Consider the following 23485-nt stretch of genomic DNA (forward strand, 5'->3'; position numbering starts at 1 on the left):
TTAACTCAATTTGGTATTTTCTAAATTAACCAAGCACACATCATTAAAAGATTATTATCATTTTTAACAAATAACAAACACACGAGTTCCCTAGCGATTTATCCTTTCAAAGTTCTGAGGGGAGAGAGCCCATGGGCATAAATCTTTCACGACCCTTCGGCTGAATCGGCAACATCAGGCTTCTTGTCACTTCTCAATTTGGCCCAGAATCACCGGGCTTCAGGCCCAACGATCAAAGGATTTGAGTAAAAGGCCGATCATCGGGTCCAGCCCTGGAGGACCAAAGATCGAGCAGCGAGAAATGCTCGCCTTTCAATTTCAATCTTCAAATTAGCCTTAACAAGTTCATACAAATAATTTTTTTTTTCAGGAAAAGAAAAAGAAAAAGAAAAAGAAAGCGGAGGCTTTCCACTTTCAACTTTCAAGTCTCTCAACGGGAACTCTCTTGTTTTTAATGAGGGACGCCATAGCCATCTTAGCTTCCTGCTCTGTTACTCTCCCTGCGACTCATGCTCCGGCTCCTCCCTCCCACCACCGCCGCCGCCGATGCCGCCCGTCTCCTCGCACTAACCAATCGCTTAATTCCACTGCTCCTTCACTTCACTCCACGGTACGATGGGATTATGCTTCCACTTCCCGCAATCGCAATCGCAAACGCCTCGAGTATTACACCGACCTAACCTCCAACCTCGCCCGAGATGGAAGATTCCGAGACTTGTTCATGATTGCCGAAAGCTTCGTAGTTTCAGGCGGGAAGCCTTCTCAATTTGTGGCCTTGCTCGATGTCAATATTGTTTCTGCTGGGATTTCTAGAATGATTAAGGATGGAAGGCTCGGGAGCTTGATTGAGGTGTTAGGTGGTCTGAGGAAGCTAGGATTCGCTGTGGTTGAGCTCTTTGACGGACTCGCAGTTGAGGCACTTCGGCAGGTGTGTCGTCGTCAGCTAGGGAAACGTGATGACGTGGAGGAGATTGTGAGCTTGTTGGAAACACTTCAAGGTGAGTTTCAGTTGGAGTAGTTATATCCTTATTTTTTTAAAATTGTTAACAGGCATTATGTCTTCTTGTCCAATTGCTTGCCATTATTTGGCTTTGACTATTCACTTCGATGTCGTAATCTTTCAGGGCTTGGTTTTTCTACTAAAGAATTCGTTGCGCCCTCCGAAATCATAAGGCTTTGCGTTTACAGAAGAACCCCAAGTGCTGCTATAAGGTATGATTTGTTTTGGTTCAAGAATAGTATTTGGTTCAGAAGTTGCATAGTTTTCTGTCTAGTGAGCTGCTGTCTAGTTATTTGATGTGACATTTTGCAGGTATGCACAAATTTTTCCGCAGGTACATACGCTTTTGTGTACCATAATGATTGAATTTGGGAAGAAAAGGGACTTGGTATCTGCACTCAGTGTTTTTGAAGTCTCCAAGCAGAATCAAGGCTGTCCCAACATGTATGCCTACCGAACAATCATTGATGTTTGTGGACTCTGTGGGGATTATTTGAAGTCTAGATCTATTTATGAGGTAGTTGCATTTGTTTTGGGTCTTAATTCCAGTTCTTTGCAAAGTTCACAAGTTTTACCATTTGACAATTCGTAAACCAATGGCCAAGAGTCATGCATATTACCTGTTATGACATTTCTCTCTTTGGGAGACCTTGTTATCGGATGGCATCTTTTCAATTGTCATTATATGGTCCTCCATCCTAGTTATTCTGGCTCATGTCCTTAAACCTTTTATGTCATTAGCACTTGAAAGGATGATGGCTTATGCACATTTATCTTAAGCCTGCTTTGGACCCTTCTTGTGTGTAATTTTACTTGTATAGCCAAAATTATTCTCTTCTTAAGCCAATTTGTAGCTGTTCACAAACACTCAAAGATGTGAATTAGTGCGTGCTTGTGTTTACTATTAAAATACTTGTAAGTTCAGTATTTAAGAGGAAAAATTTGAAACTTGCACTTCTAGGTTGCGGTACTGGATTATCTGAATTATTTGATTTATGTAATTGAGAGATAGGATTCTCAATAAACTGATCTTTTAGTTGCATTTGTTTGACTGCTACCAGTTTCCCAGCTTGGTTTGATGATTTACTAAATCCTGTTTTCATTGTTTTCCTGTTCAATGAGTTTATAATTCTCAATCACTGATCTGTATTTGACTCCAATAAATTTTCTTTATTTTCTTGCATTACCTATTTTTAAAGACAATATTTTGCCCATAAGGGATTCAAAAGTTATTTTTTCCTATCCCTTGTGAATGGTGTGAACACAAAGCCATGCTAATGTTTAAATTTTACTGCAGGAGCTACTTGACTGTAAGTTCATCCCAAATATTTATGTTTTCAACAGTCTCATGAACGTTAATGCCAGTGATTTCAGCTACATGTTACATATCTATAAGCAGATGCAAGTAATGCTCTCTCTCTCTCTCTCTTCCCCTCCCTCTCTCTGTCTATCTATCTCTATTTATTGTCCTTTTATTTACCTTGAAGTACTGGTTTCGTGCACTGTGGAGCAGCAAAAAGTCCATACCGTTTTTGATTGAGGAGTGATTCTGGAATTTAACTTTATCATTGAATGTATAAAGATATTAGTCACCTCTTTCTCCTTCTTCCCTTTTTTCTTTTTGTGATCTTGCATTTCATTCATTACTTATTCAGTTGTCAAGTACTTACCGTGCTTAATTTGTTTGGTGGAATGCCACATCCAGAAAGTAGGTGTGACAGCTGATCTGGCATCATATAATATCCTTTTGAAGTCTTGCTGTCTTGCTGCAAGAGCTCATCTGGCCCTAGACATTTACAGAGATGTTCAACATTTGGAATCAAAAGGGGCTCTAAAATTGGATGTGTTTACTTACTGTACAATGATCAAGGTACAGCAATGCCTTTTCTGTCTTGATTATACTCTGCTTGGTGCATTATGTGTTATGGAGGCTTCGTATCCAGGATGAGAGTAATAAACTCATCTGCAAAGCAAAGGAACAAAATTCATTTGTGCAGAAGGATTTGTAGTTCATCTCATGCTGTTCTCTGTGTTGAATATTCTTGAATTGTCCATTTGGCTTCTCCAGATTGGGCAGTGGCCTTCTGAACGTGCTTGCAATTGAAAAATTCTGACATTTGCCTGCGGACTTGAAGACACATGTTTAAAATGGTTAAGGAGTGTTCTTTCACATTTATTTCAAAGACTTAAAATGCTTAATATTAGTCCGACCCTGAAATCTATGTTCAAACTACTATGTATCTTGCATGGTGCTCTAACGCAGGCAACCAGCATCTGCCTACTTGTTTCTTAAATGCCTTTGAGTCCAAGTATCATACATTTTTTTCCTACTATCTTGCATCCTAATATTCCTTTTCCTGCTCGAACTGGATTTTCACCCTGTGAGGAGTTATCCTTTTATCCTCACATCCCCTGCACCAATTATTCAGGTCCTTGCAGATGCTAGAATGTGGAGAATGGCACTGGAAATAAAAGAACATATGCTGCTAGCTGGTGTTATTCCCAACACTGTAACGTGGTCATCATTGATCAGTGCATGTGCCAATGCAGGTCTTGCAGAGCAAGCAATTCAATTGTTTGAAGAGATGCTTCAGGCTGGTTGTGAGCCTAATTCACAGTGTTGCAATGCTCTTCTTCATGCTTGTGTTGAAGCTCACCAATATGATAGAGCCTTTCGACTCTTCAAGTCCTGGAAGGAAAACGGTATTAAGATGTCTGTAAGAAAAGATTTTCATTGGATGAACAAAATAAATGATTATGCTTGCAGCAAGCATGAAAATTCCAGTACAATAACATGTAGAACCTCTGACTCAGAGCATCCATCCTTTCCGATAAGGTTTTCATTTGCACCCACAACTTCAACATATAATATTTTGATGAAGGCCTGTGGCACTGATTACTACCATGCCAAAGCATTGATGGATGAGATGAAGATGGAAGGTCTTTCTCCGAATAACATAACATGGTCCATTTTGATTGATATTTGTGGAGGCTCAGGAAATGTACATGGTGCTTTGCAGGTACCATAGTCTACTTCGTTCTTAATGAATAGTAATTACCATGACTTCCTGCCCTCTCAACTAGTATGTTCTTGTCAATGGTAATATGGAATCATTAGGAGCTCCTTCCTGGTTGCATCAATAAGTGATAGCACCAACTTTGTCCTTCACAGTGTCATGCGTTGCGATCACCTCCGCCTCATCACCTATCTCACCCCCATCCTTTTCTACAATGCCTTGTTTGGCTAGTGCAGTGATTCTCATTCTCCTAATCACTCATGCTTGGCCGAGCAATAATCAAAATCTAAATAAATGCTTCCTGCAAGGAATACAAATTGTTTTGTAATCTTTCTCCCTTCTGTGCAGATCTTAAGGTCCATGCACCAGGCTGGTACTCAACCTGATGTTGTCACATATACAACAGCTATTAAGGTAAAAACTTTCTGCTAGATTTCTAATAAGGGCTGATTGTAGCATTTATTATATTCAAGTGGATGGTCATTTTAATGGATTTTCATCTGCCATGTAACAGATTTGCGTGGAACACAAAAATATCAAAGTTGCATTTTCATTACTTGCAGAAATGAAAAGATATCAAATAAAACCTAATCTGGTAGGGATCCCTAAATTTACAAGCATTCGTTTTGAAGTTACCTGGACTTTTCTGGCAATAAAACCAATCAGCCAGGCATTTAATTGATGCTAACAGCGGAGGCTTCCAAAACGATTTGGTTTTCTGTTATACATTTTCCTTTTGTACACAAGTCAATTGTCCTTGGTTATATGATGTTTGACCATTAAAGATGTGACAAATGTGAAAAGTGTTTGAAATCTGTTCGTACTCATGATGCTGATTGAAGTTTGTTATATGAATTCCTGAATGTTTTATTAGATATGTTTTCAAGACACAATTTGCTTCAGTTTTGTTGATTTTTGAAATTTCATTTCAGGTGACATATAATACTCTTCTCAGGGCTAGGAGCCAGTATGGTTCCCTGCAGGAGGTACAACAATGCCTAGCAATATATCAGGATATGCGAAAAGCAGGGTATGTTGTCACAAAAATCTGTGTGCTTGTGTGCTATTTAAGTCATCGTTTTAACCATTTAAGTCCACATGGTCTCATTACAATCTTATTTTTCAGGTATAAACCTAATGATTTCTATCTGAAACTGCTAATTGAGGAGTGGTGTGAAGGTGTAATACAACAAAACAAACAGAATAAAGGCCAGATTGCTTCCGACAGAGCTTCTTTAGGGCCTCAGAGTCTGCTTCTTGAGAAAGTTGCAGAGCACTTGCAGGACAGTAATGCTGAAAGCCTGTCGATTGACATTCGGGGCCTCACTAAGGTGTAACCATAAACTTTAGCGGCACATAACAGGATTGTTGCATATAGATATGTATATTTTTCTATTAGAATTAAAGCCTTTCATCTAACACATTGACAGGCTGCTCATTTATTTAATCGAGTCTTCCATGCAATGCATTGACAGATTGAAGCTCGCATTATGGTTCTTGCAGTTCTACGGATGATCAAAGAGAAGTATAATCCAGGTAATTTGATAACTAGTTTAGTACTATCTAAGAAGTTAAATTTATGTAATGCGATTAAACTGTCAAAGCTGCCCTGCCTAGATAATAAAGTATCCTGTTTTAGAAACTATTCAACTCCACAAGATTGTAAAGCTGAGCATTCACATAGTAATTGCGCATTCAATTATACGACCATCAGGAATTACATTTGCCTTGTACCCTTGGGCATTTCAATTTTTTTTGGTTGTAGGAGATTCAGTGAGAGATGATCTGTTGATTATACTAGAAGAGGAGCCGTCGGGATGTGGTTCCAGACACGAAACTGGGTCTACTGAAGCAATAGCTAGCTTGTTGCAGTACGATTTGGGGCTTGAGGTTCTATCAGTAGGGTCAGTAGATGGTAGAAACTTTAACGGTGGTTTTGATATTTCCTTTCTGTATCCTAATTCAAAAGTTCTACAAAGAAGAGATCTGCCACTGAAATTGGAATCTCCTTCTAGAAGGCCTGTACCTTTACAGCGATTGAAGGTAACTAAGGGATCATTGCATCATTGGTTACAAAAAGGAGGTGCTTCTACCAGCAGATCAGACTCATCTCCTTCTGCAGAGAAGTGAACTGAAGAACTGATAAAGTTATCAAGTTTGTAGCAGTTATCATTCTTTTATTCTTTGTATAGAGTTGTAGATCAGTGTTCTATTTCTCACAATAAGGTTGTAGACAAAGGTGAAGTTGCATTTCACTCAAATCAAATGTATTTGACTGAGACTGACTACAAATGTACCATCAGTAAAGGCAAAATTTAGAAATGGATACATAGAGAAAATCACATGCTACTCAAAATATTCTGTCTGCTCATTTAGCCCCGGTTTCATGCTATTGCTGCACCAATCCTGCAAGTCAAAGTAGAGGCATCCTAAAGATCTGAAAAGCAATTTGACTTAAAATACTGAAGACAGATCCAAAAAGCAATTTAACTTCAAATACTGAAGATTAGACACTTCTCCTGGGCATCAGAATTCTAAAATTGTTTATTTCAATGAACTGAAGCTTTTTTCCCACCACAGTTGAATAAAACCATACAATAGCATCGCGAATCAGGATGTTTTGCTAATGAAAACGCAGATGCACAGCACGGTTTTCCATCCACCAAGAGAAATATGAGGTCATTTCAGAGCCAATCCTCCTGCTGCAGTTTCAGGGGCAGATAGACCTCGGACAAATACTGAAAGCCGAACGAGCTCAAGGCCTGAATCTCAGCCTTCTGCTTAGTCTTCACCATCAAATTTAACTCCTCAACCCACCCAGGATTTTTTTTCACAAAATCTTCCTCCAACAGATCCTTCCCAGTCTTGATATCCTGCTCTGTCATCGGCAACCTGCACTGCTCCGGTATGTTATACTTATCCAAATCACTCGGCCTAATCCCCAACCACTTAATATCAGGGGTCGTCAAATTTGCGCTGTCGTAAGACATATTCTTGGATCCACACCCGTAAACCGACAAGATCTTCAACCCGTAAGGATCACTATCCACCAAAGCCAACACCGGCACCTTCAATTCCGTCTTCAGTTTCCTCAAGAACAGCCTGGTTGCCACATCCGGTTGTCCTTTGGCCGTGATGATTATGCACGGGAACCGATTATAGAACCTATCCTCAGCTAACCTGATATAAGCAGCATCCTTCTCCACCAACAGAATAAACAATGCATCACTCTGCATATCCCCGACCCTGTCTATATTGGGGGGAATCGCTTTTCCGCCCATCCCCATCTTGGTGCAGTCGATCAAATCACCGTTATCGCTAAAAATAAGCCGGCCAACAACCACCCCCTTTTCGGCGGCAATCACATTGAGGCTGGACCTGGTGCAGCCCAAGATGCAGGAGACGTCATCCAAGACGGCGTCGGATTGTGTCTGGTCTTGGAAAAGCTTGACGTCTGTGTAGAAGAGGTCACGCTTAGTGACGTGGATGCTCTTGAGGCAGAGCTGGTGGATGAGCTGGAGGATGCGGGCGGTGATGGTGGTCTTGCGGACGGTGGAGACATTGGCGTAGGGACGGAGGGAGGACTTGTCTTTGAGGACGATGCGGTCGAGTTCGGGGACGTAGAGTTGGTTGGCGGAGGAACGAGAGGGGACGGAGAAGGAGAGGCCCTGGCCGGAGAGGATGGAGTGGGTGAGGCTGAGGACGAGGGATTCAATAGTTGACTGGACGGAGGACAGAGGGAGGTCGCTGACCTCACGGCATGCTTGGGAAAGAGAGAGGTCGGCGAGGGTTAAGGGATTGGTAGAGGCGGAGGGGGTGGATTCTGCTGCTGCTAGGGCTTTGAGGGCTTGGAGGATGACGGAATCGGGTTTGAGTTTGGACTTGAAGGGTATTGAGTCGGAGTCAGGGTCCGCCGGTCGGCGGCGCTTTTTCTTGTCTGCCATACTCTGGAGAGTGAATGACTTGCTTAATTTAGGCGGACTCGAGACTTGCCTTGCTTGAGTTGTGGGGCGGGGAGGCGGGAAATGAAATGGGCGAGCAGCAAGACTTTAACTAGTAGTAGCCCGGAACTTGTGTCTTGGGTGCGTCAATGGAGTATGAAACTACTATGATTTGGGTTGGATCCTAAATTCAAGCCCATTAAATTTAATTAAGACCCAAATCAGTTTAACGTGGAATGAGTAGGAGCGTAACGTAATAGTACTATAGCTTTGAACTCAGTTTGGGTTTGGCGGGGAAACTTAAGGGAGGCGAAGCCGGCCCAAAACAAAAGTTTGAGGTAGTAACACGTGGAGGCCTGATTTTCCACAGGCTGGTGAAGGTGACTGGAGAGTCCGGTTTCTTCGTTTGTTGTTGTCCATCCAGGCTTCAGCATTGAAATGAAAGTGATGTCGTCTCGTCTGTAATACTTATATAAGCAGAATTAATCATTTTCGAATTTCATGCAACTGCTAGTACCGGTCCGGTAGTAGCATTTCCAGAAACTTCTCTCCCATTCATTCCAGGATACTGGCTAGAATTAAACAAAACCAATTATTAGTAGCTGGTAGTAGTATTTTTTATTTTCATTAAGAGATAGACTAGGCATGGCAATTCCTCTTCCTCTTCCTCTTCCTCTTCCTCTTGGTGCCACCACACCACTCCTGAATCATCATCATCATCATCAAGTCGCCGTGCCAGTGCGGCGGCGTCGTCATGCTGTACGAAACGACAGTATGAGCTTAGTTGCAGCAGCTCCAACAACACTAGTGTTTCAGCCACAATTCGATTCTGCTGTCTACAATTACAAGAAGAAGCCAATCATCAACGCTGCCTTCCCATCATCATCCGCTCTTACTCGAACTAAAAGGCTTCACATTATTGTTCCCCGCGCTGTATCCGCTTCTCCTGGCAAGTTCCCGCTATAATTGCCCTAGTAGTATCCCAGTTACTGTATTACTCTATTGGCCTCGAATCCTTTTTTAACATTTTTCCAGCAATCAGAGTAATCAGAATTTAGAGATGCGAGCCTTGGATTTCTTTTTTCCGTTTCAAAAAGGTGTATGATTCTATTCTCTTATGATTGCCACATCATGTTAATGGTGAAATAGGAGCTGAATCTTCTGAGGTGACGTCCGAAAACTTGTTAGACGGCGTGCAAGTCTTTGACTTGAATGGAAGTAAGGTTGCCATTTCTGAGCTGTGGAGAGACAGGAAAGCTGTCGTTGCATTTGCTCGCCATTTTGGGTACTGCTTCAATTTTCTTTTGTTTCCTTTCAGCTTTTGCCTCTTGTTTGAGCTCCTTTTAAAAAAGCAATTCCGAGTTGGTACTAATAATTCTTTGTAATTTTCATTGCAGCTGTGTGCTTTGTCGCAGAAGGGCTGGTTATCTTGCTTCTCACAAGGTTTGACGTTTCTTTCACTGCCTCGAGTTCAGTTATAATGAGGCTTTTATTGGTAGTTCAGAATTCAGGATACTTATCTCCTTTCCCATCTCTAGTACTAATAAATACCAGCAGATTCTCAGTACATAAATTTTCTTCTTCTTGGGTGTTTCAACCATGACTACTACTATCTTCTGAATGTATGCCCATCTGGCAGCTGTTGAATGTTTAAGGCCTCAAACTCTGTTGTTTAAAGCCTCCTGATTCCATCTTGCTTTTAAGCTAAAAGCTTTCTAAGGTCCTCTCATTTGCTTTGACTTGTACTCTTACCTTTCTTTTTGAGTCGCAATGGCTTGATAAGGAGAGCTAGCACTGGCTTTTGAGAAGTTTCAAACAGAAATTTTTTATTTGAGTTCTTAAACTTCGTAATCAATCACTTGTTATAACATTAATATGTCCCCAAGTGATATTCAGCTAGATTTTGCCATTGCAGCAGTTTATGGTCTGACTACATTTGCACAATTATATTGCAGAAATGTTCGTTTATGATTGTAGCCTATCCATTTGGCTATTGACCACTTAATTTTCTCTTTCTTTTTGAACATGATAGTGGGAAAACTAACAACCGGATTGGAAACACAGGAATCAACTTAAGTATCTGATTTGTGGGATACAACTGTCTTTGTCAATTACTATTAAAGATGCTGACTAACAAGTCAAACTGAAGAAAAAAATGTTAATAGTGTGAAGAGCACAGATCTCCTGAACACAGAAAAGAATCAGTGTTAGTCATGAGTGACTGGTACTTAGTATTTAAGCCTGTTTACCATTCAAGGATAGAGTGAAGTGATAATGTTGCTCTAAACTCTCCTTTTCTTCTTTTACAGGAGAAAATGGATGCAGCTGGTGTGGCACTGGCTTTAATTGGACCGGGTAGTGTGGATCAGGTATCCTGCTGAAGCTCCTTACACAATTATCTAAAGGTCACTTTCACTACTCCTGCCTTTTGATTTGCTCAGAAACATGGCATCTTTGGTCGCCAGATGAACAATTTTTTTGTTGCTGTTTAGTGTTAAAGCTCAATGAGAATTATGTAGCTCTATCATCTGCTGTTTCTTTTTCCTTGCCTTAAAACGTACAGAAAGAAGCAGCAAATTGAGGAGTGAAATCTGTCTTGAAATTTCAGGCAAGGGCATTTGCTGAGCAAACAAAATTCAGAGGAGGTAAGTTTGAAAGACCTTTCCTTGGAACAATCAGTGTCACAAATATTCATCGGAAATCAAAGGCAATATTGCACAGAATTTAATGCCCTTTTGGATGTCTGTTTTTGGTCTTTACTATTTTTCTTCCATTTTCAAGTGCTAATACTGCCCGGGAAAAGAAAATGATTTCTGTCTTATTAGACTCATGAGTCAGGAGAACATTCTTGAACCAAATGGACAGAATTGCTGAATAATATCTATGTAATGTTGGTGATTGATGATTTAAAAGAAATTTCCGCTCAATTCTTGTACAAAGCACATGGATCCCCAACAAACGAAATGCATAACATCTTCCCAAAGTTGAAGGCATTGGTGAAGGAATTGATCAAATTGTCGTTTAAACGCTTTAATGGTATTCTATTCTACATTTCAGAAGTATACGCAGATCCCAGCCACTCATCATACGAGGCACTCAGATTTGTTTCTGGTGTTTCAACAACATTTACTCCTGGGGTATGAAATATCTTTTATATGTTTATCATGGCTGACTATGTCTCTTAGGTTGTACGAGAGATTTTCCTTTAGTGCCTTCTTAGAGGAAAATTTTCATCCATTGATGAATCCAGGCTGGCCTGAAAATAATACAAGCGTACATGGAAGGTTATCGACAAGATTGGGGGCTTTCCTTTGAGAAGGAAACTAGGACAAGAGGTGGCTGGTACGTCCACTTCTGTTTGTACTCATGTATTCGTGTGATGAAATCGTTGGCTGTCTGTCAGTTTGCATTTTTGGATGGTACATTCTTGCAATCATTGGTCTTATAAAACTTTAGTAATAATCTGCAGTTCTTTTGTTTAATAAATATATCAGATTAAAAGACATTAGGAATCATTTGGCGTACAGACTGGCAATAGGTTAGGCCTTTGAACAAAGAATCCCCTGCTTTGGATGCTTTACACAAAATCTTCAAAACCACCACATATTTTTCTATCTTGTTTACAAGCTCTGAGTTCTTTCAGAAAGGTTAAGTTTATTAGAAACTAACTGAATTGCTGCAAAAAGCACTCTGAATCTATGGGAAGAAACAACTATCACCATCATGCTCCATTTTCCAAGTAACTGAGCATACAAGTAGAGTTTTTTTTTTTTTTTTCAGTGCAAGTGGGCGGACTTTGAGACCTCTCACTTCAACACATCCCCCCCCCCCCCCCCCCCCCAAAAAAAAAAAAAAGGTACAAGTAGACTTAATAGACTGATTTTTGGATGACTAGACTGTGTCACTGTGCGCTACAACTTCATGAATCTCTTTATTGGGTAACGGCTCAGCCTCATCTTGGTAAACCGTTGTGCATGCAATGTAAGCTCAGGACCTTTTGTTAACGGTCTGAAAATGTTTGATGGTAATACTCTTTCTGTCAATTTGATTATCCTGTGAAACCACTATCTGGTGATTGTTCTCAGGCAGCAAGGTGGGATCATAGTTGCAGGTCCTGGTAAACATAATATATCGTACATCCACAAGGTTAATCCTTGCACTTTCTTAACTTCTGCAGTACTAGAAGTTTCATGGCGCTGTTTTGATTCTGCAAGCTTACTGGAATTCTGATTACATTAGGACAAAGAAGCCGGAGATGATCCAGATATAGAGGACGTCTTGAGAGCATGTTGTCCGTAATTAGCGAATTGAAGTCTTTCTCCACCCTCCAAAGCAATATTATTTGTTACATCTCTTAATCTTCTAAATTCAGAGAGTTTAGCGAGGGTAATCTCTTGTTTTATACGTCATTATACCACATAATTTTTGGGTTTCAAGGTATAAATCCATAGGTACCGGGCCTTTCATTTCCCACCGATTTAGACCAGAAATTGAGCTTCCTTTTACTCCTCGTTAGGCTTATGGATCCATCGGCTGCAAGTTTTTGTGCCATCTAGGAACGATTCTTGAGCCGGCATGCACGTCAGTCTGCTCAGAGTTAATTTGAGAAAAACAAATGTTAAGTATTGGAAAAAGCTGATATACAATAATACAAACACAGCAAAAGCCGGTCTCTCGAGGCAACCAGCAAAATTATTAGATTTCAGTGACTAGACAACCTAGTTAACTCTTCGTCCAATGAGTCTCTCCCCCCTAGATGTCAGGCATGAACTCCGCACTTTGTGCTACATGGTGAAAATGACATCACAGCCAAAGCCAAAGAACAGATGATCAATACTCTCCTCCTCTTTCTTGATGGCAGCAAAAAAACCTATCATTACACTTCTTTACTCTATGCATTGTGGACGGTCTCCTTTTGCAGAATAACCAGCATATACCATTTCACTCTCTGCCCTTTCATTGTTCACCACCTGCATCTGCATGGCAGACTTAATAGAGAATAGAGTCGCTATCAGTCGAAACAAGCTCATCCTCTAACTCTATCAATGGTACAAAGGTCAGAGGACTAGTGGCCATCAAAGATCTTACTTCCTGTGTCATTTCCAGGACACTTGAACTACACTTGGCAAACACAATCAACATTTGACATTCCAAAACTATTCAAGCGGTCCCCAAAAAAATGTTTAAAGAGAGGCCCTATAGGATGCTAATAATAGAGCTGTAAATCTCTGTTTCGTTGAGTTACTTGAATAAGACTCTGTGTTCGATCGATAATTTTCAAGTTCGAAATCTCTTTTCATGTTCAACTTGTTAATTAAATTCCTAGTTCAAATTTGAATTTGAGTTCAACTCATTTAACATAAACAAACTGATATCGAACAGGTTCGAGAAGCTCAAATTTTGGCTTTTTCTCTCAAATAATCATTAAATTCAAATACAAAACTAACCAGCTAACACTAAATTTTGTAAAATGATACTGTAATTAGGTTCATATTTATGAACGATCATTTAAATTCGCAGACAAAACTCTTGCTCATTTAATTACATATCGAGTCAAAATGTTTATTCAAATTCGACTCTTCCAAAGTTTCGAATGAGCCGTTAGCTAACACAAGCAAATCTTAAACTAGTTGAACAATCAAACACTTCCACTCGCATAACAGCACTGGCCAATAGTCAAACCAAAAGTTGGTATCGACTCCATTACTCACAGGCATCTCGCGAAAAGGATGGATAAAGTCTTTCAGCTTCAACATTAAGGTGGCGTTTGGTTCGCACATCGGTATTGGATTCGGATTCGGAATCGGATATCTTGGGTTTGGAATGAGGTCATTCATTCCAATACATTTGTTTGGTTCAAGTACCTGGAATGTGTATCATTACTATAGTTGATGTTTGGTTCGTCGACTCTTTCGGAATGGAATATAATAAATATATTATAAACCCCATCATAAATGATAGTTATTGGCTCTTTGTAAATGAGATATAAGAAATCTTCACTAATTAAATATATTAGTATAAATGTATTAGTAAATTTAGTCTAACTAATTAATAATTTCTATTAGTAAACATGTATAATTATTAGTATAATGCATAATATTAATAATATTACATAAATTAATATACATTATATAATACATATAAATAATAATATTATTATTATAAGTTTGTAACTAATTAAATTAAATATTATATATATAATTAAATATAAATATACAAATGTTATAATATAAATATATAAATATATAATATATACAAATATTAATTATAATAATATTTTATATAAATATAATATATATTACATATTAAATATAGTTATTATTATATATTATTATATTTAAAATAATAATTATTATAATTATATAACTTATTAATATTACATACATGTATATATTATAATTATATGCACATATAATATACTTTTATAAATATACATATATATTATAAATATTATATTATATAATATTAATAAATTTATAATATATATTATATAAGTATAATTATATTTAACTAAATAATTATAATATATAATTATATAATACAATAACATCATTATTATAAGTTTGTAACTAATTAAATTAAATATTATATAGTATAAAATTAATTATAATTATATAAACGCTATAAAATAAATACATAATTATAATTATATAATATATAAATATTAATTGTACTCATATTTTATATAAGTATAATGCATATTAATATTAGATATAGTAATTATTATATATTATTGTATTTAAAATAATAAATATAATTATAAATATAATTATATAATTTATTAATATTATATACATGTGTATATTATAATCATATGCACATATAATATGCATTTATAAATATACATATATATTATAAATATATTATTATATAATATTAATAAATTTATAATATATATTATATGAATATAATTATATTTAACTAAATAATTATAATATATATTTATATAATGTACTAATATTATAATTATAATATATTATATATATGTATATATTATAATATATAATAAATATAATATATATAAATATTAATTATATCATTGTATAATTATAATATGTAATTGGATTTGTTTCTTGGAATCAAACTTGGGAATCGGACAAAACCCACCAAAATACTTGGGAATGGAGAAACACCAAATTTTTAGAAATCATTCCAAGATTTCAATTCCCATTCCAGTAAACCAAACACCATTTATGGGGTTCATTCCATTCCACGAATCCGATACCCTTTTACCAAACGCCCCCTAAGTATTTTTTGGGCCGGTTTGCTTCAAAAAAATGCTTTGCTATTTTAATCTTCAATTATTGTGGATATCATCATATCAACAAGAAACAGACACCTATTTTTGTAATATTTTTCTCATTTATTGGTTCGGCTTATCTTCCCCTCCCTCCTTCCCCAATCCATAGGACAGAGCCAACGTTAAATACGTATAATTATAATATATACCTTTATCAGCGTCTGTTGGGGCAAAAAAGCTACAGGAGCTTTCACTAACGGAAAGCAAGCCAAGCAATTTCTCGTCAAACACAACTAAGTCAAATAAAAGTAAACAGATCAAGAGGATAATTTAGCATTGAAATATGATTGGTATCACCGTACTTATATAGTATACTGTGACGAAAGAGCACAACCAAGCTGCAGCATCTTCCACTTATATCCAGTTTCCAGTCCCTTACACAGGAGCTCATCCTTAAAGCAGTTTCATGATATAATACGGACTGATCCATCCTCATTGACCACCATCATAATCTTTTTAATATTTGGTCGGTGGAAGGTTAATGATTCAAAATTTACCTCCCATCACTTGTTATTATATGTAACTTGTTATTTTAAATAACTTAAGATTATATGTAACTTGCTATTTTAAATGACTTAAAATCCATACGAATAAGTAGTACACTTGTCCGATTTTATTTCCCGTCCTTTTAGAATATACTAGATTTTAGTTCCCGTCCTTCTAGAATATACTAGAATGGTAGGTTGATATAGAGTAAACAAGTCCCGATCAATCCAAAAAAAAAAAAAAAATCCTTACCGTGTAACTTTTTTCAACAAGATTTAATACCAAAATATCAAAATTTTTAAGGTTAAATCTCCTTCAATCAGATTAGTTCAGATCCATGTTACCGCTCGCACCATTAAGAGAACACGCTGATAAAGGAAAATGTTAAAGTCCATCATATCACACTGTCACGGCTTTTGGGTAGTTTATTAAGGTCCTCAGGAACCACAAGAGTTGCCGGTTTTGTGATTTCCTGTGGAGTTACTTTACTAAATTGCAAAAGTCAATCTGTTGACTAGAAAAACACTGTCACGGGGTGAACCGATGCACAAAATATAATCACGGCCCACGGATGAGATCAATTCTAAGATAGCACACCTATAGCTAATATCAGACCTTGAATCATGAAAAAGATGAACATGCCAACCTCCCATCTTTAGCATAGAATAGTAAGACAGTTTACTTCATTTTCCCTGAATTTGGTACTGAAATTAAGAAAAACGATTTCAACAAACATTTATTACGGGAAGACAGAATATAATTCAAGGACCTAAACAAGTAACTAAAAACAAGCATCTACTATTAAGGCTTCTAATTCTTAGAAGGCACCACCGCGCAGACGAAGGACAAGGTGAAGAGTGGACTCCTTCTGGATATTATAATCCGCCAGGGTGCGCCCATCTTCGAGCTGCTTTCCAGCAAAAATGAGTCGCTGCTGGTCCGGTGGAATTCCCTCTTTGTCTTGGATCTTTGCTTTGACGTTGTCGATGGTGTCTGAGCTCTCAACTTCAAGAGTGATAGTCTTACCAGTCAGAGTCTTCACAAAGATCTGCATACCACCCCTCAAGCGCAACACCAGATGAAGAGTAGATTCTTTCTGGATATTGTAATCAGCTAGGGTTCGACCGTCTTCCAACTGCTTTCCCGCAAAGATCAATCTCTGCTGGTCCGGCGGAATTCCCTCTTTATCCTGGATCTTAGCCTTGACATTGTCTATCGTGTCAGAGCTCTCGACTTCCAACGTGATCGTCTTCCCAGTTAGGGTTTTGACGAATATCTGCATACCACCGCGAAGCCTCAAGACAAGGTGAAGGGTGGACTCCTTTTGGATGTTGTAGTCGGCTAGGGTTCTGCCATCGTCGAGTTGCTTGCCGGCGAAGATTAATCGCTGCTGATCCGGTGGAATACCCTCCTTATCTTGTATCTTAGCCTTAACGTTATCGATCGTGTCGGAGCTCTCGACCTCCAGGGTGATGGTTTTGCCGGTTAGGGTTTTCACGAAGATCTGCATGCCACCGCGGAGGCGGAGCACAAGGTGGAGGGTGGACTCCTTCTGGATGTTGTAATCGGCGAGGGTGCGGCCGTCTTCGAGTTGCTTGCCGGCAAAGATGAGGCGCTGCTGATCGGGAGGGATGCCTTCCTTGTCTTGGATTTTGGCCTTGACGTTATCAATGGTATCAGAACTCTCGACCTCGAGAGTTACGGTCTTGCCCGTTAGGGTTTTCACGAAGATCTGCATAATTGAAAGAGATGGCTAAAAACTACAACCTAGAAAAGGAATCGAGGAAATATTAGGAATTTAGAGAAGAGGGCAATTGAGAACGAATTGCTAGAATGATTGTTGAACAGTTAACGATGCGTAGAATTGCCGATGGTATGCTGTTTATATAGGAGAGTTGGCGGACTTTGTACGCCAAGGTCGCTGCTGGGCAGTTTCCTAAACAGTATTCAACAGGGGCCAGAAAGTTCTCGGACAATCAGTTGGGGCGGTGCTTACCTGGACTGCAAATCCAGCCCAATCTAGAAATTGCTGGAAGTATCCTTTCCTTTTCCATTTTTTGGCTGATACGTTGCCTTAACCATCCGTGAAAATTTAACTACTGAGAGAGAAAGAGGGACTCCAACTCAGAACTTATAATTTCAAGAGTTTTAATTTAAAAAAGGACTAAATTGTTAAGTTTAACTACTTATTGGAATAACACCCCTAAATCAAAGGGGATGATTATTATTTTTAAAGTCTTAAGGGCTGTATTGTTGGTTTGAGACAATCTAGTAGCGATGTAAATGTAATTAATTCTTAAATAATATGTCAAGAACATCTCGAAACACACTCCGGACGTGTGCATCTCATAAAAAAATTAATATTTAAGGTGTCAATCAATTTCATTCCTAAAGTTTCATGCAGAACATATTTCATCTTTGTAGCTTTATAATTTCAATTAATTTCATCCTTAAAGTTTTACGCAATCACATTTCATCCTTATAGTTTCTTAAATTTGGCTAATTGAGGACAACTGGTATATCGTCAAGTAATTTGAATGGGATAGCGTCGTTTGACCATAACATATCCATTAGTTAAAAAAAAAACACTGGATCAACAAAAAAGTTCAAAACTCTTTTCTTAATTCGCTTTCTCGTTTTAGTACAAAAAAGATTAATAAATTTTTAGCCACCATTGCTCTCTTATTAATCACAATCGAATAAGAAGATCCAAAGAAAAGTGGAAAAGAAATAACCCTAATATATAGCCAACTGAAGAAAAATGCCAGACATACCTATTACAACTAATTGAAGAAAAATATTAATGCGAAAGAATGAATGGTTTTGATTGTTATTTAATTGCAAAATTTTATTTTATTGCATCATATACGTGTTTTTCAATCATCTATTTATCCTTCAATCTATTTATTTTGTTTCAAATACATCATATCACAATTTAAAGGAAAAAAGAGATAGTCTCCTATCCAAAACACTTGTTGTTATTTTCATAATTTAATCAATAATTGAATTAATTATTAATAATACAATTATTAATAGGACGTGTGATGATATTATGTCTAAATTGGTTAACAATTATTTAATTGTCCTTAATTGGTAGGAATTATAAACTATGAGGATGAAATGTGTTCTACATAAATTTTAAAGATAAAATTGGTCAAAATTACAAAATTATGAGGATGAAATATGTTTTGTATGAAACTTTAGGGATAAAATTGGTTAGCACCTTAAATATTGGGATGAAAAGTGCATTTTTCCCATCTCAACTAATCGTGAGTTTATAGACGATGTGGTGATTTTCTGAACTTTTGTTGTAAAATTGTCTGATCATGTGCGGACAAATTTGGTAAAACAAAAAGATAGACAAAAAATTGACACCAAATTTGGTCCAGTTATTCACACACAGATACATCTTACCTGGATTGGGTCCTCGTAATCCTGATCCTGACCCAAATTCGATGTTCATCGGTCCACATTAAACTTCAGCACTTTCCGCACCTAAGAGGTACAACGCAAAGCCCAGAATCCAATACATAAATAGTAGTAGTTCCTAGATTCCACTCCAGCTTAAGTGGGATGTGCTTGATCCTCCCAATGCTATAAAAGGCATATTCTCCAGGGGCTCTTCGTCTTGTTCCCCCGGTCGGCCTCTTCAACTCAGAAAGTTTTTACACCTTTTCTATTATATATTTCCCACCATACCAATGGCGGCCGTGATCCGCCTCTTGAGGCTCTCGTCTTCCTCTTCCCTTTCTCTTGCAAGGAGGTCTTTATCCACGGCTGTCGTAACGGAGGCCGTGAAATCACAAACTTACACTCAAAACCCCGCCCCGACTGCTGTAGATCCCAAAGGTAGAAACGTGCAGTGGGTCTTTTTGGGCTGTCCGGGGGTGGGAAAAGGTACCTATGCTAGTCGTCTCTCTACTCTCCTCAGTGTCCCCCATATCGCCACCGGTGATCTCGTACGCGAAGAGCTTAACTCCGGAAGCAATCTGGGCAAACAAGTAGGGGGTCTATTTAAAAGCGTTTATGATATTCAAGCTATGTTATTCATTTTCACCTTTTGAGTTTTGAGTTGGAGTTTACACTGCAAAAAGATCGAGATATTTTGCTTAACTTTTCCTTTATATATATGTGTGTGTGTGTGTGTGTAAAAAATTCTAGCTAAGTGGGATTTGGCTCAGCTAAAAGGGAATTCAGAAAAGAAAAGTCTATCCCAACCCTCTATGCAGCTGGAAAAGATGAAAAAAAATGTCTCCTTTATTATGTCTACGAGCTTTAACAATTACTCATATTTGGCTGTAGATGACATTTTAGTTTATTTGAATTCTGTGCTTGAACGAAGGGGGTTTATTTTTGTGCTTTGTTTTTCTTTTTATTTTTAAAATGTTATGATGTAAAATAAATTTTCAAGTTGGCGGATAGCTTAGCAATTTGCCTACTGAAACTTCAGATTATCTGGCAATTGCTTGGGCAGAGCTAATTGTTATTAACACCTGGACTAAGAGTGCTGCATTTGCATCCGACTTTTCGTATAATCTCGTGCAGACCTTTTTTTTTTGGGTCGAAGATATGAGATTGTGTTAGTACAAATTTTGTAGAATATAACAGTTGAGATCTATCGCTATCTTATGCTTGCAGCTCGAAGATATTGTGAACCAAGGAAAATTGGTTTCTGATGATATAATAATCAGCTTGTTGTCAAAGAGGCTTGAAGCAGGCGAAGGAAAAGGTGAATCTGGATTCATACTTGACGGGTTTCCTAGAACTGTTAGACAGGCGGTGAGTGATTCCTTATGGGAAGAGCTGTACTTCTTGTTCTATCTGTGGAAGTGGATGCAATGCCTACATGCAATTTTGTTTCTTTCATTTGAAGATGAAGAAGTAGTGAAAAATAAGAGAAAAGAAAAATTGATCTGCATATGGAATGGAATTCTGAGAGGTTTTTCTTTTGAGGCTGTTTAGGACACGTGATTTCAAATTTTGAGGTTATTACTGCATTTTTGTTGGCTTGTACTCATGTTGTAGCTCTGCATTCTCCAATTTTGTGTTTCTGGTGCAAATCTGCTTTAGAAGACATATGTTTTACTAAAGTGCCATGTATTCTCATGCAAATGAAGTGTCATGTATATTTTTATTTGCAGATTTGGCAAGAAGTTGAATAGAATACATGACACAGAAATTTGATAAGAATACTTAAGCTACAAAAGTGATTTAATTGTGATCCCATGCTATGATCAGAGTTTTTTCTTTTCAATATGTTGATTCCTTGTTTCTAAGATTGTATAATTGCAATTTATTTGTTTTTGCAATTTCTCCATCTGGTTCTGCTTGGAAGAATTGATGATTTGTATGAGCAATATGATTCACTTTTCATTTATAGGCAACAAGTTAATTTCTAGAACTTTATTCAATTTCTGCCATGCCAAGTTCCCTTGCAGAATTCTTGAATGTGGGAGGTGAAAGTGAAGTTTTGAGTCAGAGTTCCTAAAACCTCAATTAATATACATAAAATTTGACTATAGGAGAAAACTAAGTTAGTTGGCAGATTTAAGTCGATGACATGGGCAGATGGGGGGAAAAAGATCGCAGGAAGGTTAAGAATACTAACCAAATAACTGAACCACCAAAGTTAATGAGGACATATAAATGAAATGCTGGGGTCTAAGGGAGTAAATAGTGAAGTAGTTTTTAATGCTCTAAATTCCAAGTTTGTCTTTATAAGCTCCTTAATTCCAGATGGCTAAAATCAAAAGTTCCGCACAGGAGTTATTTGACAGCAGTAGTCTATAGCGTTGAGGTTCTTCCTGATGATGGAATAGCTATAGGATTGTAGTTTGGGGTATTGAGTTGAATTGTGCTCTCATGTCTTTGCATGTCTATGCAGGAAATTTTGGATGAAGTGACACACATTGATTTGGTTGTCAATCTTAAGCTGCCAGAAAGTGTGTTGATTGAGAAGTGCCTAGGGCGAAGGATTTGCAGCCAATGCAGGGAGAATTTTAATGTGGCATCTATTAATGTGAAGGGTGAAAATGGTCGTCCTGGAATTAGCATGGCCCCTCTTCTTCCTCCTCCACAGTGTGTTTCAAAGCTCATCACTCGAGCTGATGATACTGAAGATGTTGTAAAAGAAAGGCTTCGCGTATACAATGAAAAGGTATCCATTCTTCCTCTCCCTATGGAGCTTTGCCCAGGGTAGAATGAATTTCTAGTAGACTCTTATTTAAGGCCATAGTAAACAAGCTTTTATGGTTTGGTTTACTTTTCTTGACTTCTTATCATTCGTCCTTTCTTTCATGTGGGGCAGGGGAACGGGTACTAGGATGACCAAGGACAAGCTCTCAGCCTACCTAACAGAAATTGTTAATTTTAAAATGAAGTTGTATGGAAGGTTAAATAATTGCAACTTGAGTTAGAAAAGTTTTCCAAACTTAATAGCTTGTCCAAATTCCTAACCATGCCCATCATTGTTCTGAATTGAGAATTCTTGTTAATCAGTATCTCGAACAATGGGTTTTAGGCTGAGTTGCATGATTTAATCATCATCTGTGGAATCAATTTATGACATGGTGCTTTTGGTGGCCGCAATTCTCTTTCAACGGACTTAGTTACATGTCACACACTCTCTACAGGTCCTTCATATTTGGGCCTTCATTCCCTTGAAGTTTTTTTTTTTTTTGGTCGCAATCTACAACTATTGTTAAGTTCCTGTGGATCTACATGTCCCAACAGATTAGTCTAAGAAACATTCTAACTTGAAATCTTCTCCTCCCTGTTAAGCATAGTGGTGGAAAATCACGAGGGATTCTACAGAAATTTTAACTGAATTACGATCCTTAGGTGTTATATTATTTTGTGATGTTTTAAAATTTCGTCAGTCAGATTAATTTGTAATTTCTTCTGTGAATTAGAGGAGAATGATCAGTTATTCAATTGGTGCATTGATACTGACACAGGCCACAATCAACTTAACCCTTGTCACTACCGTCTAGCATGGGCTGTGTTAGACTTATAGATTGTTCAGAATTGGGTCATTTGATATTTATGGTCAAACACTATCTCGTAGGGTTGATTGGAGAAAACATTGTGAAAATGTCAAGGTTTCTCCTTTTGATTCACAGTTAGATAGAGTAAGATTTCACAGCTGCTTTAGATGTCTCTTCCAGTAGTTGCTTCTTGTGTGAATCTTACATCTGGTGCTTGCAGAGTCAGCCTGTTGAGGATTTCTATCGGGGTCAAGGGAAATTGCTGGAATTTGATTTGCCTGGAGGAATCCAAGAAACCTGGCCAAAATTGTTGGAAGTTCTTAACCTTGATGAGCAGGATGAGAAACAGTCTGTTGCTGCTTGAAGCCTTCAGTTGCTGTGCATGAATATAGTGCACGCTGGAACAATTTTGCAGGGAAAGACCAGCTTTTTTTTTTCTTTTTTTAAATCCATTTCTTTTCTTTTATTGATTGATTGTGAGGAAATAACAAACCTATAACCAGCCCGATAATTATGGTGGCTATTAATCGAGGCTCTTAACTATTCAGAAGTCTGTTGTAAGATTAAAATACTGCAACTCACATGAATGATTTGGTTGAAATTGACTGTGATAAGCCTCAAATAGACATCATTGGTTCATTGCTCTGCTTTTGTTGCAGCTGTCACGAGTGTCCTTGACCATATTACGTTGTGTGTACTTTAATAAAAAGCTTGACATTCACAATCAAAACACGGTTTTTGCAAGATTTTGTCCT

The 23485-nt window shown here is 37.8% G+C and overlaps 5 protein-coding genes across 9 annotated transcripts; 3 read left to right on the forward strand and 2 right to left on the reverse strand.

Moving 5' to 3' along the window:
- The first annotated feature begins 354 nt into the window (after window positions 1-354).
- Window positions 355-6373, forward strand: LOC113694512 (pentatricopeptide repeat-containing protein At5g02830, chloroplastic). Of its 4 annotated transcripts, XM_027213335.2 has the most exons (13): window positions 355-998; window positions 1125-1212; window positions 1313-1517; window positions 2298-2405; window positions 2706-2870; window positions 3430-3703; window positions 3815-4020; window positions 4366-4431; window positions 4532-4612; window positions 4950-5047; window positions 5144-5348; window positions 5493-5553; window positions 5783-6373. In XM_027213335.2, exons 1-13 carry the CDS (start codon window positions 455-457, stop codon window positions 6145-6147), a joined length of 2466 nt encoding a protein of 821 aa, XP_027069136.1. In that variant the 5' UTR covers window positions 355-454; the 3' UTR covers window positions 6148-6373. The 4 variants fall into 4 exon arrangements, 3 of the variants coding, with proteins under 3 accessions (XP_027069136.1, XP_071910458.1, XP_027069135.1); XR_003449397.2 differs by having other exon boundaries at window positions 3430-4020; window positions 5448-5553; window positions 5783-5871; XM_027213334.2 differs by having other exon boundaries at window positions 356-998; window positions 3430-4020.
- Window positions 6374-6537: 164 nt separating this feature from the next.
- On the reverse strand, window positions 6538-8051 carry LOC140009271 (DNA topoisomerase 6 subunit A-like). The gene has a single exon (XM_072054359.1). The coding sequence runs from the start codon at window positions 7959-7961 to the stop codon at window positions 6702-6704; it is 1260 nt and encodes a 419-aa protein (XP_071910460.1). The 5' UTR covers window positions 7962-8051; the 3' UTR covers window positions 6538-6701.
- A 401-nt stretch (window positions 8052-8452) lies between these two features.
- LOC140003773 (thioredoxin-like protein AAED1, chloroplastic) lies at window positions 8453-12431 on the forward strand. Of its 2 annotated transcripts, XM_072054360.1 has the most exons (9): window positions 8456-8907; window positions 9108-9243; window positions 9356-9401; window positions 10268-10327; window positions 10567-10603; window positions 11016-11095; window positions 11209-11300; window positions 12044-12104; window positions 12198-12431. In XM_072054360.1, exons 1-9 carry the CDS (start codon window positions 8604-8606, stop codon window positions 12255-12257), a joined length of 876 nt encoding a protein of 291 aa, XP_071910461.1. In that variant the 5' UTR covers window positions 8456-8603; the 3' UTR covers window positions 12258-12431. The 2 variants fall into 2 exon arrangements, with proteins under 2 accessions (XP_071910462.1, XP_071910461.1); XM_072054361.1 differs by lacking the exon at window positions 12044-12104 and having other exon boundaries at window positions 8453-8907; window positions 12136-12431.
- Window positions 12432-16454: 4023 nt separating this feature from the next.
- On the reverse strand, window positions 16455-17637 carry LOC140009272 (polyubiquitin 3-like). Its single transcript, XM_072054362.1, has one exon. It carries the CDS (start codon window positions 17480-17482, stop codon window positions 16562-16564), a length of 921 nt encoding a protein of 306 aa, XP_071910463.1. The 5' UTR covers window positions 17483-17637; the 3' UTR covers window positions 16455-16561.
- Window positions 17638-19289: 1652 nt separating this feature from the next.
- Window positions 19290-23375, forward strand: LOC113697234 (adenylate kinase). Its single transcript, XM_027216761.2, has 4 exons — window positions 19290-19745; window positions 20383-20523; window positions 21629-21901; window positions 22951-23375. Exons 1-4 carry the CDS (start codon window positions 19446-19448, stop codon window positions 23092-23094), a joined length of 858 nt encoding a protein of 285 aa, XP_027072562.1. The 5' UTR covers window positions 19290-19445; the 3' UTR covers window positions 23095-23375.
- The last annotated feature ends 110 nt before the right edge of the window (window positions 23376-23485 follow it).

The sequence above is a fragment of the Coffea arabica genome, chromosome 6e (assembly GCF_036785885.1).
Source record: "Coffea arabica cultivar ET-39 chromosome 6e, Coffea Arabica ET-39 HiFi, whole genome shotgun sequence".
NCBI lineage: Eukaryota > Viridiplantae > Streptophyta > Magnoliopsida > Gentianales > Rubiaceae > Coffea > Coffea arabica.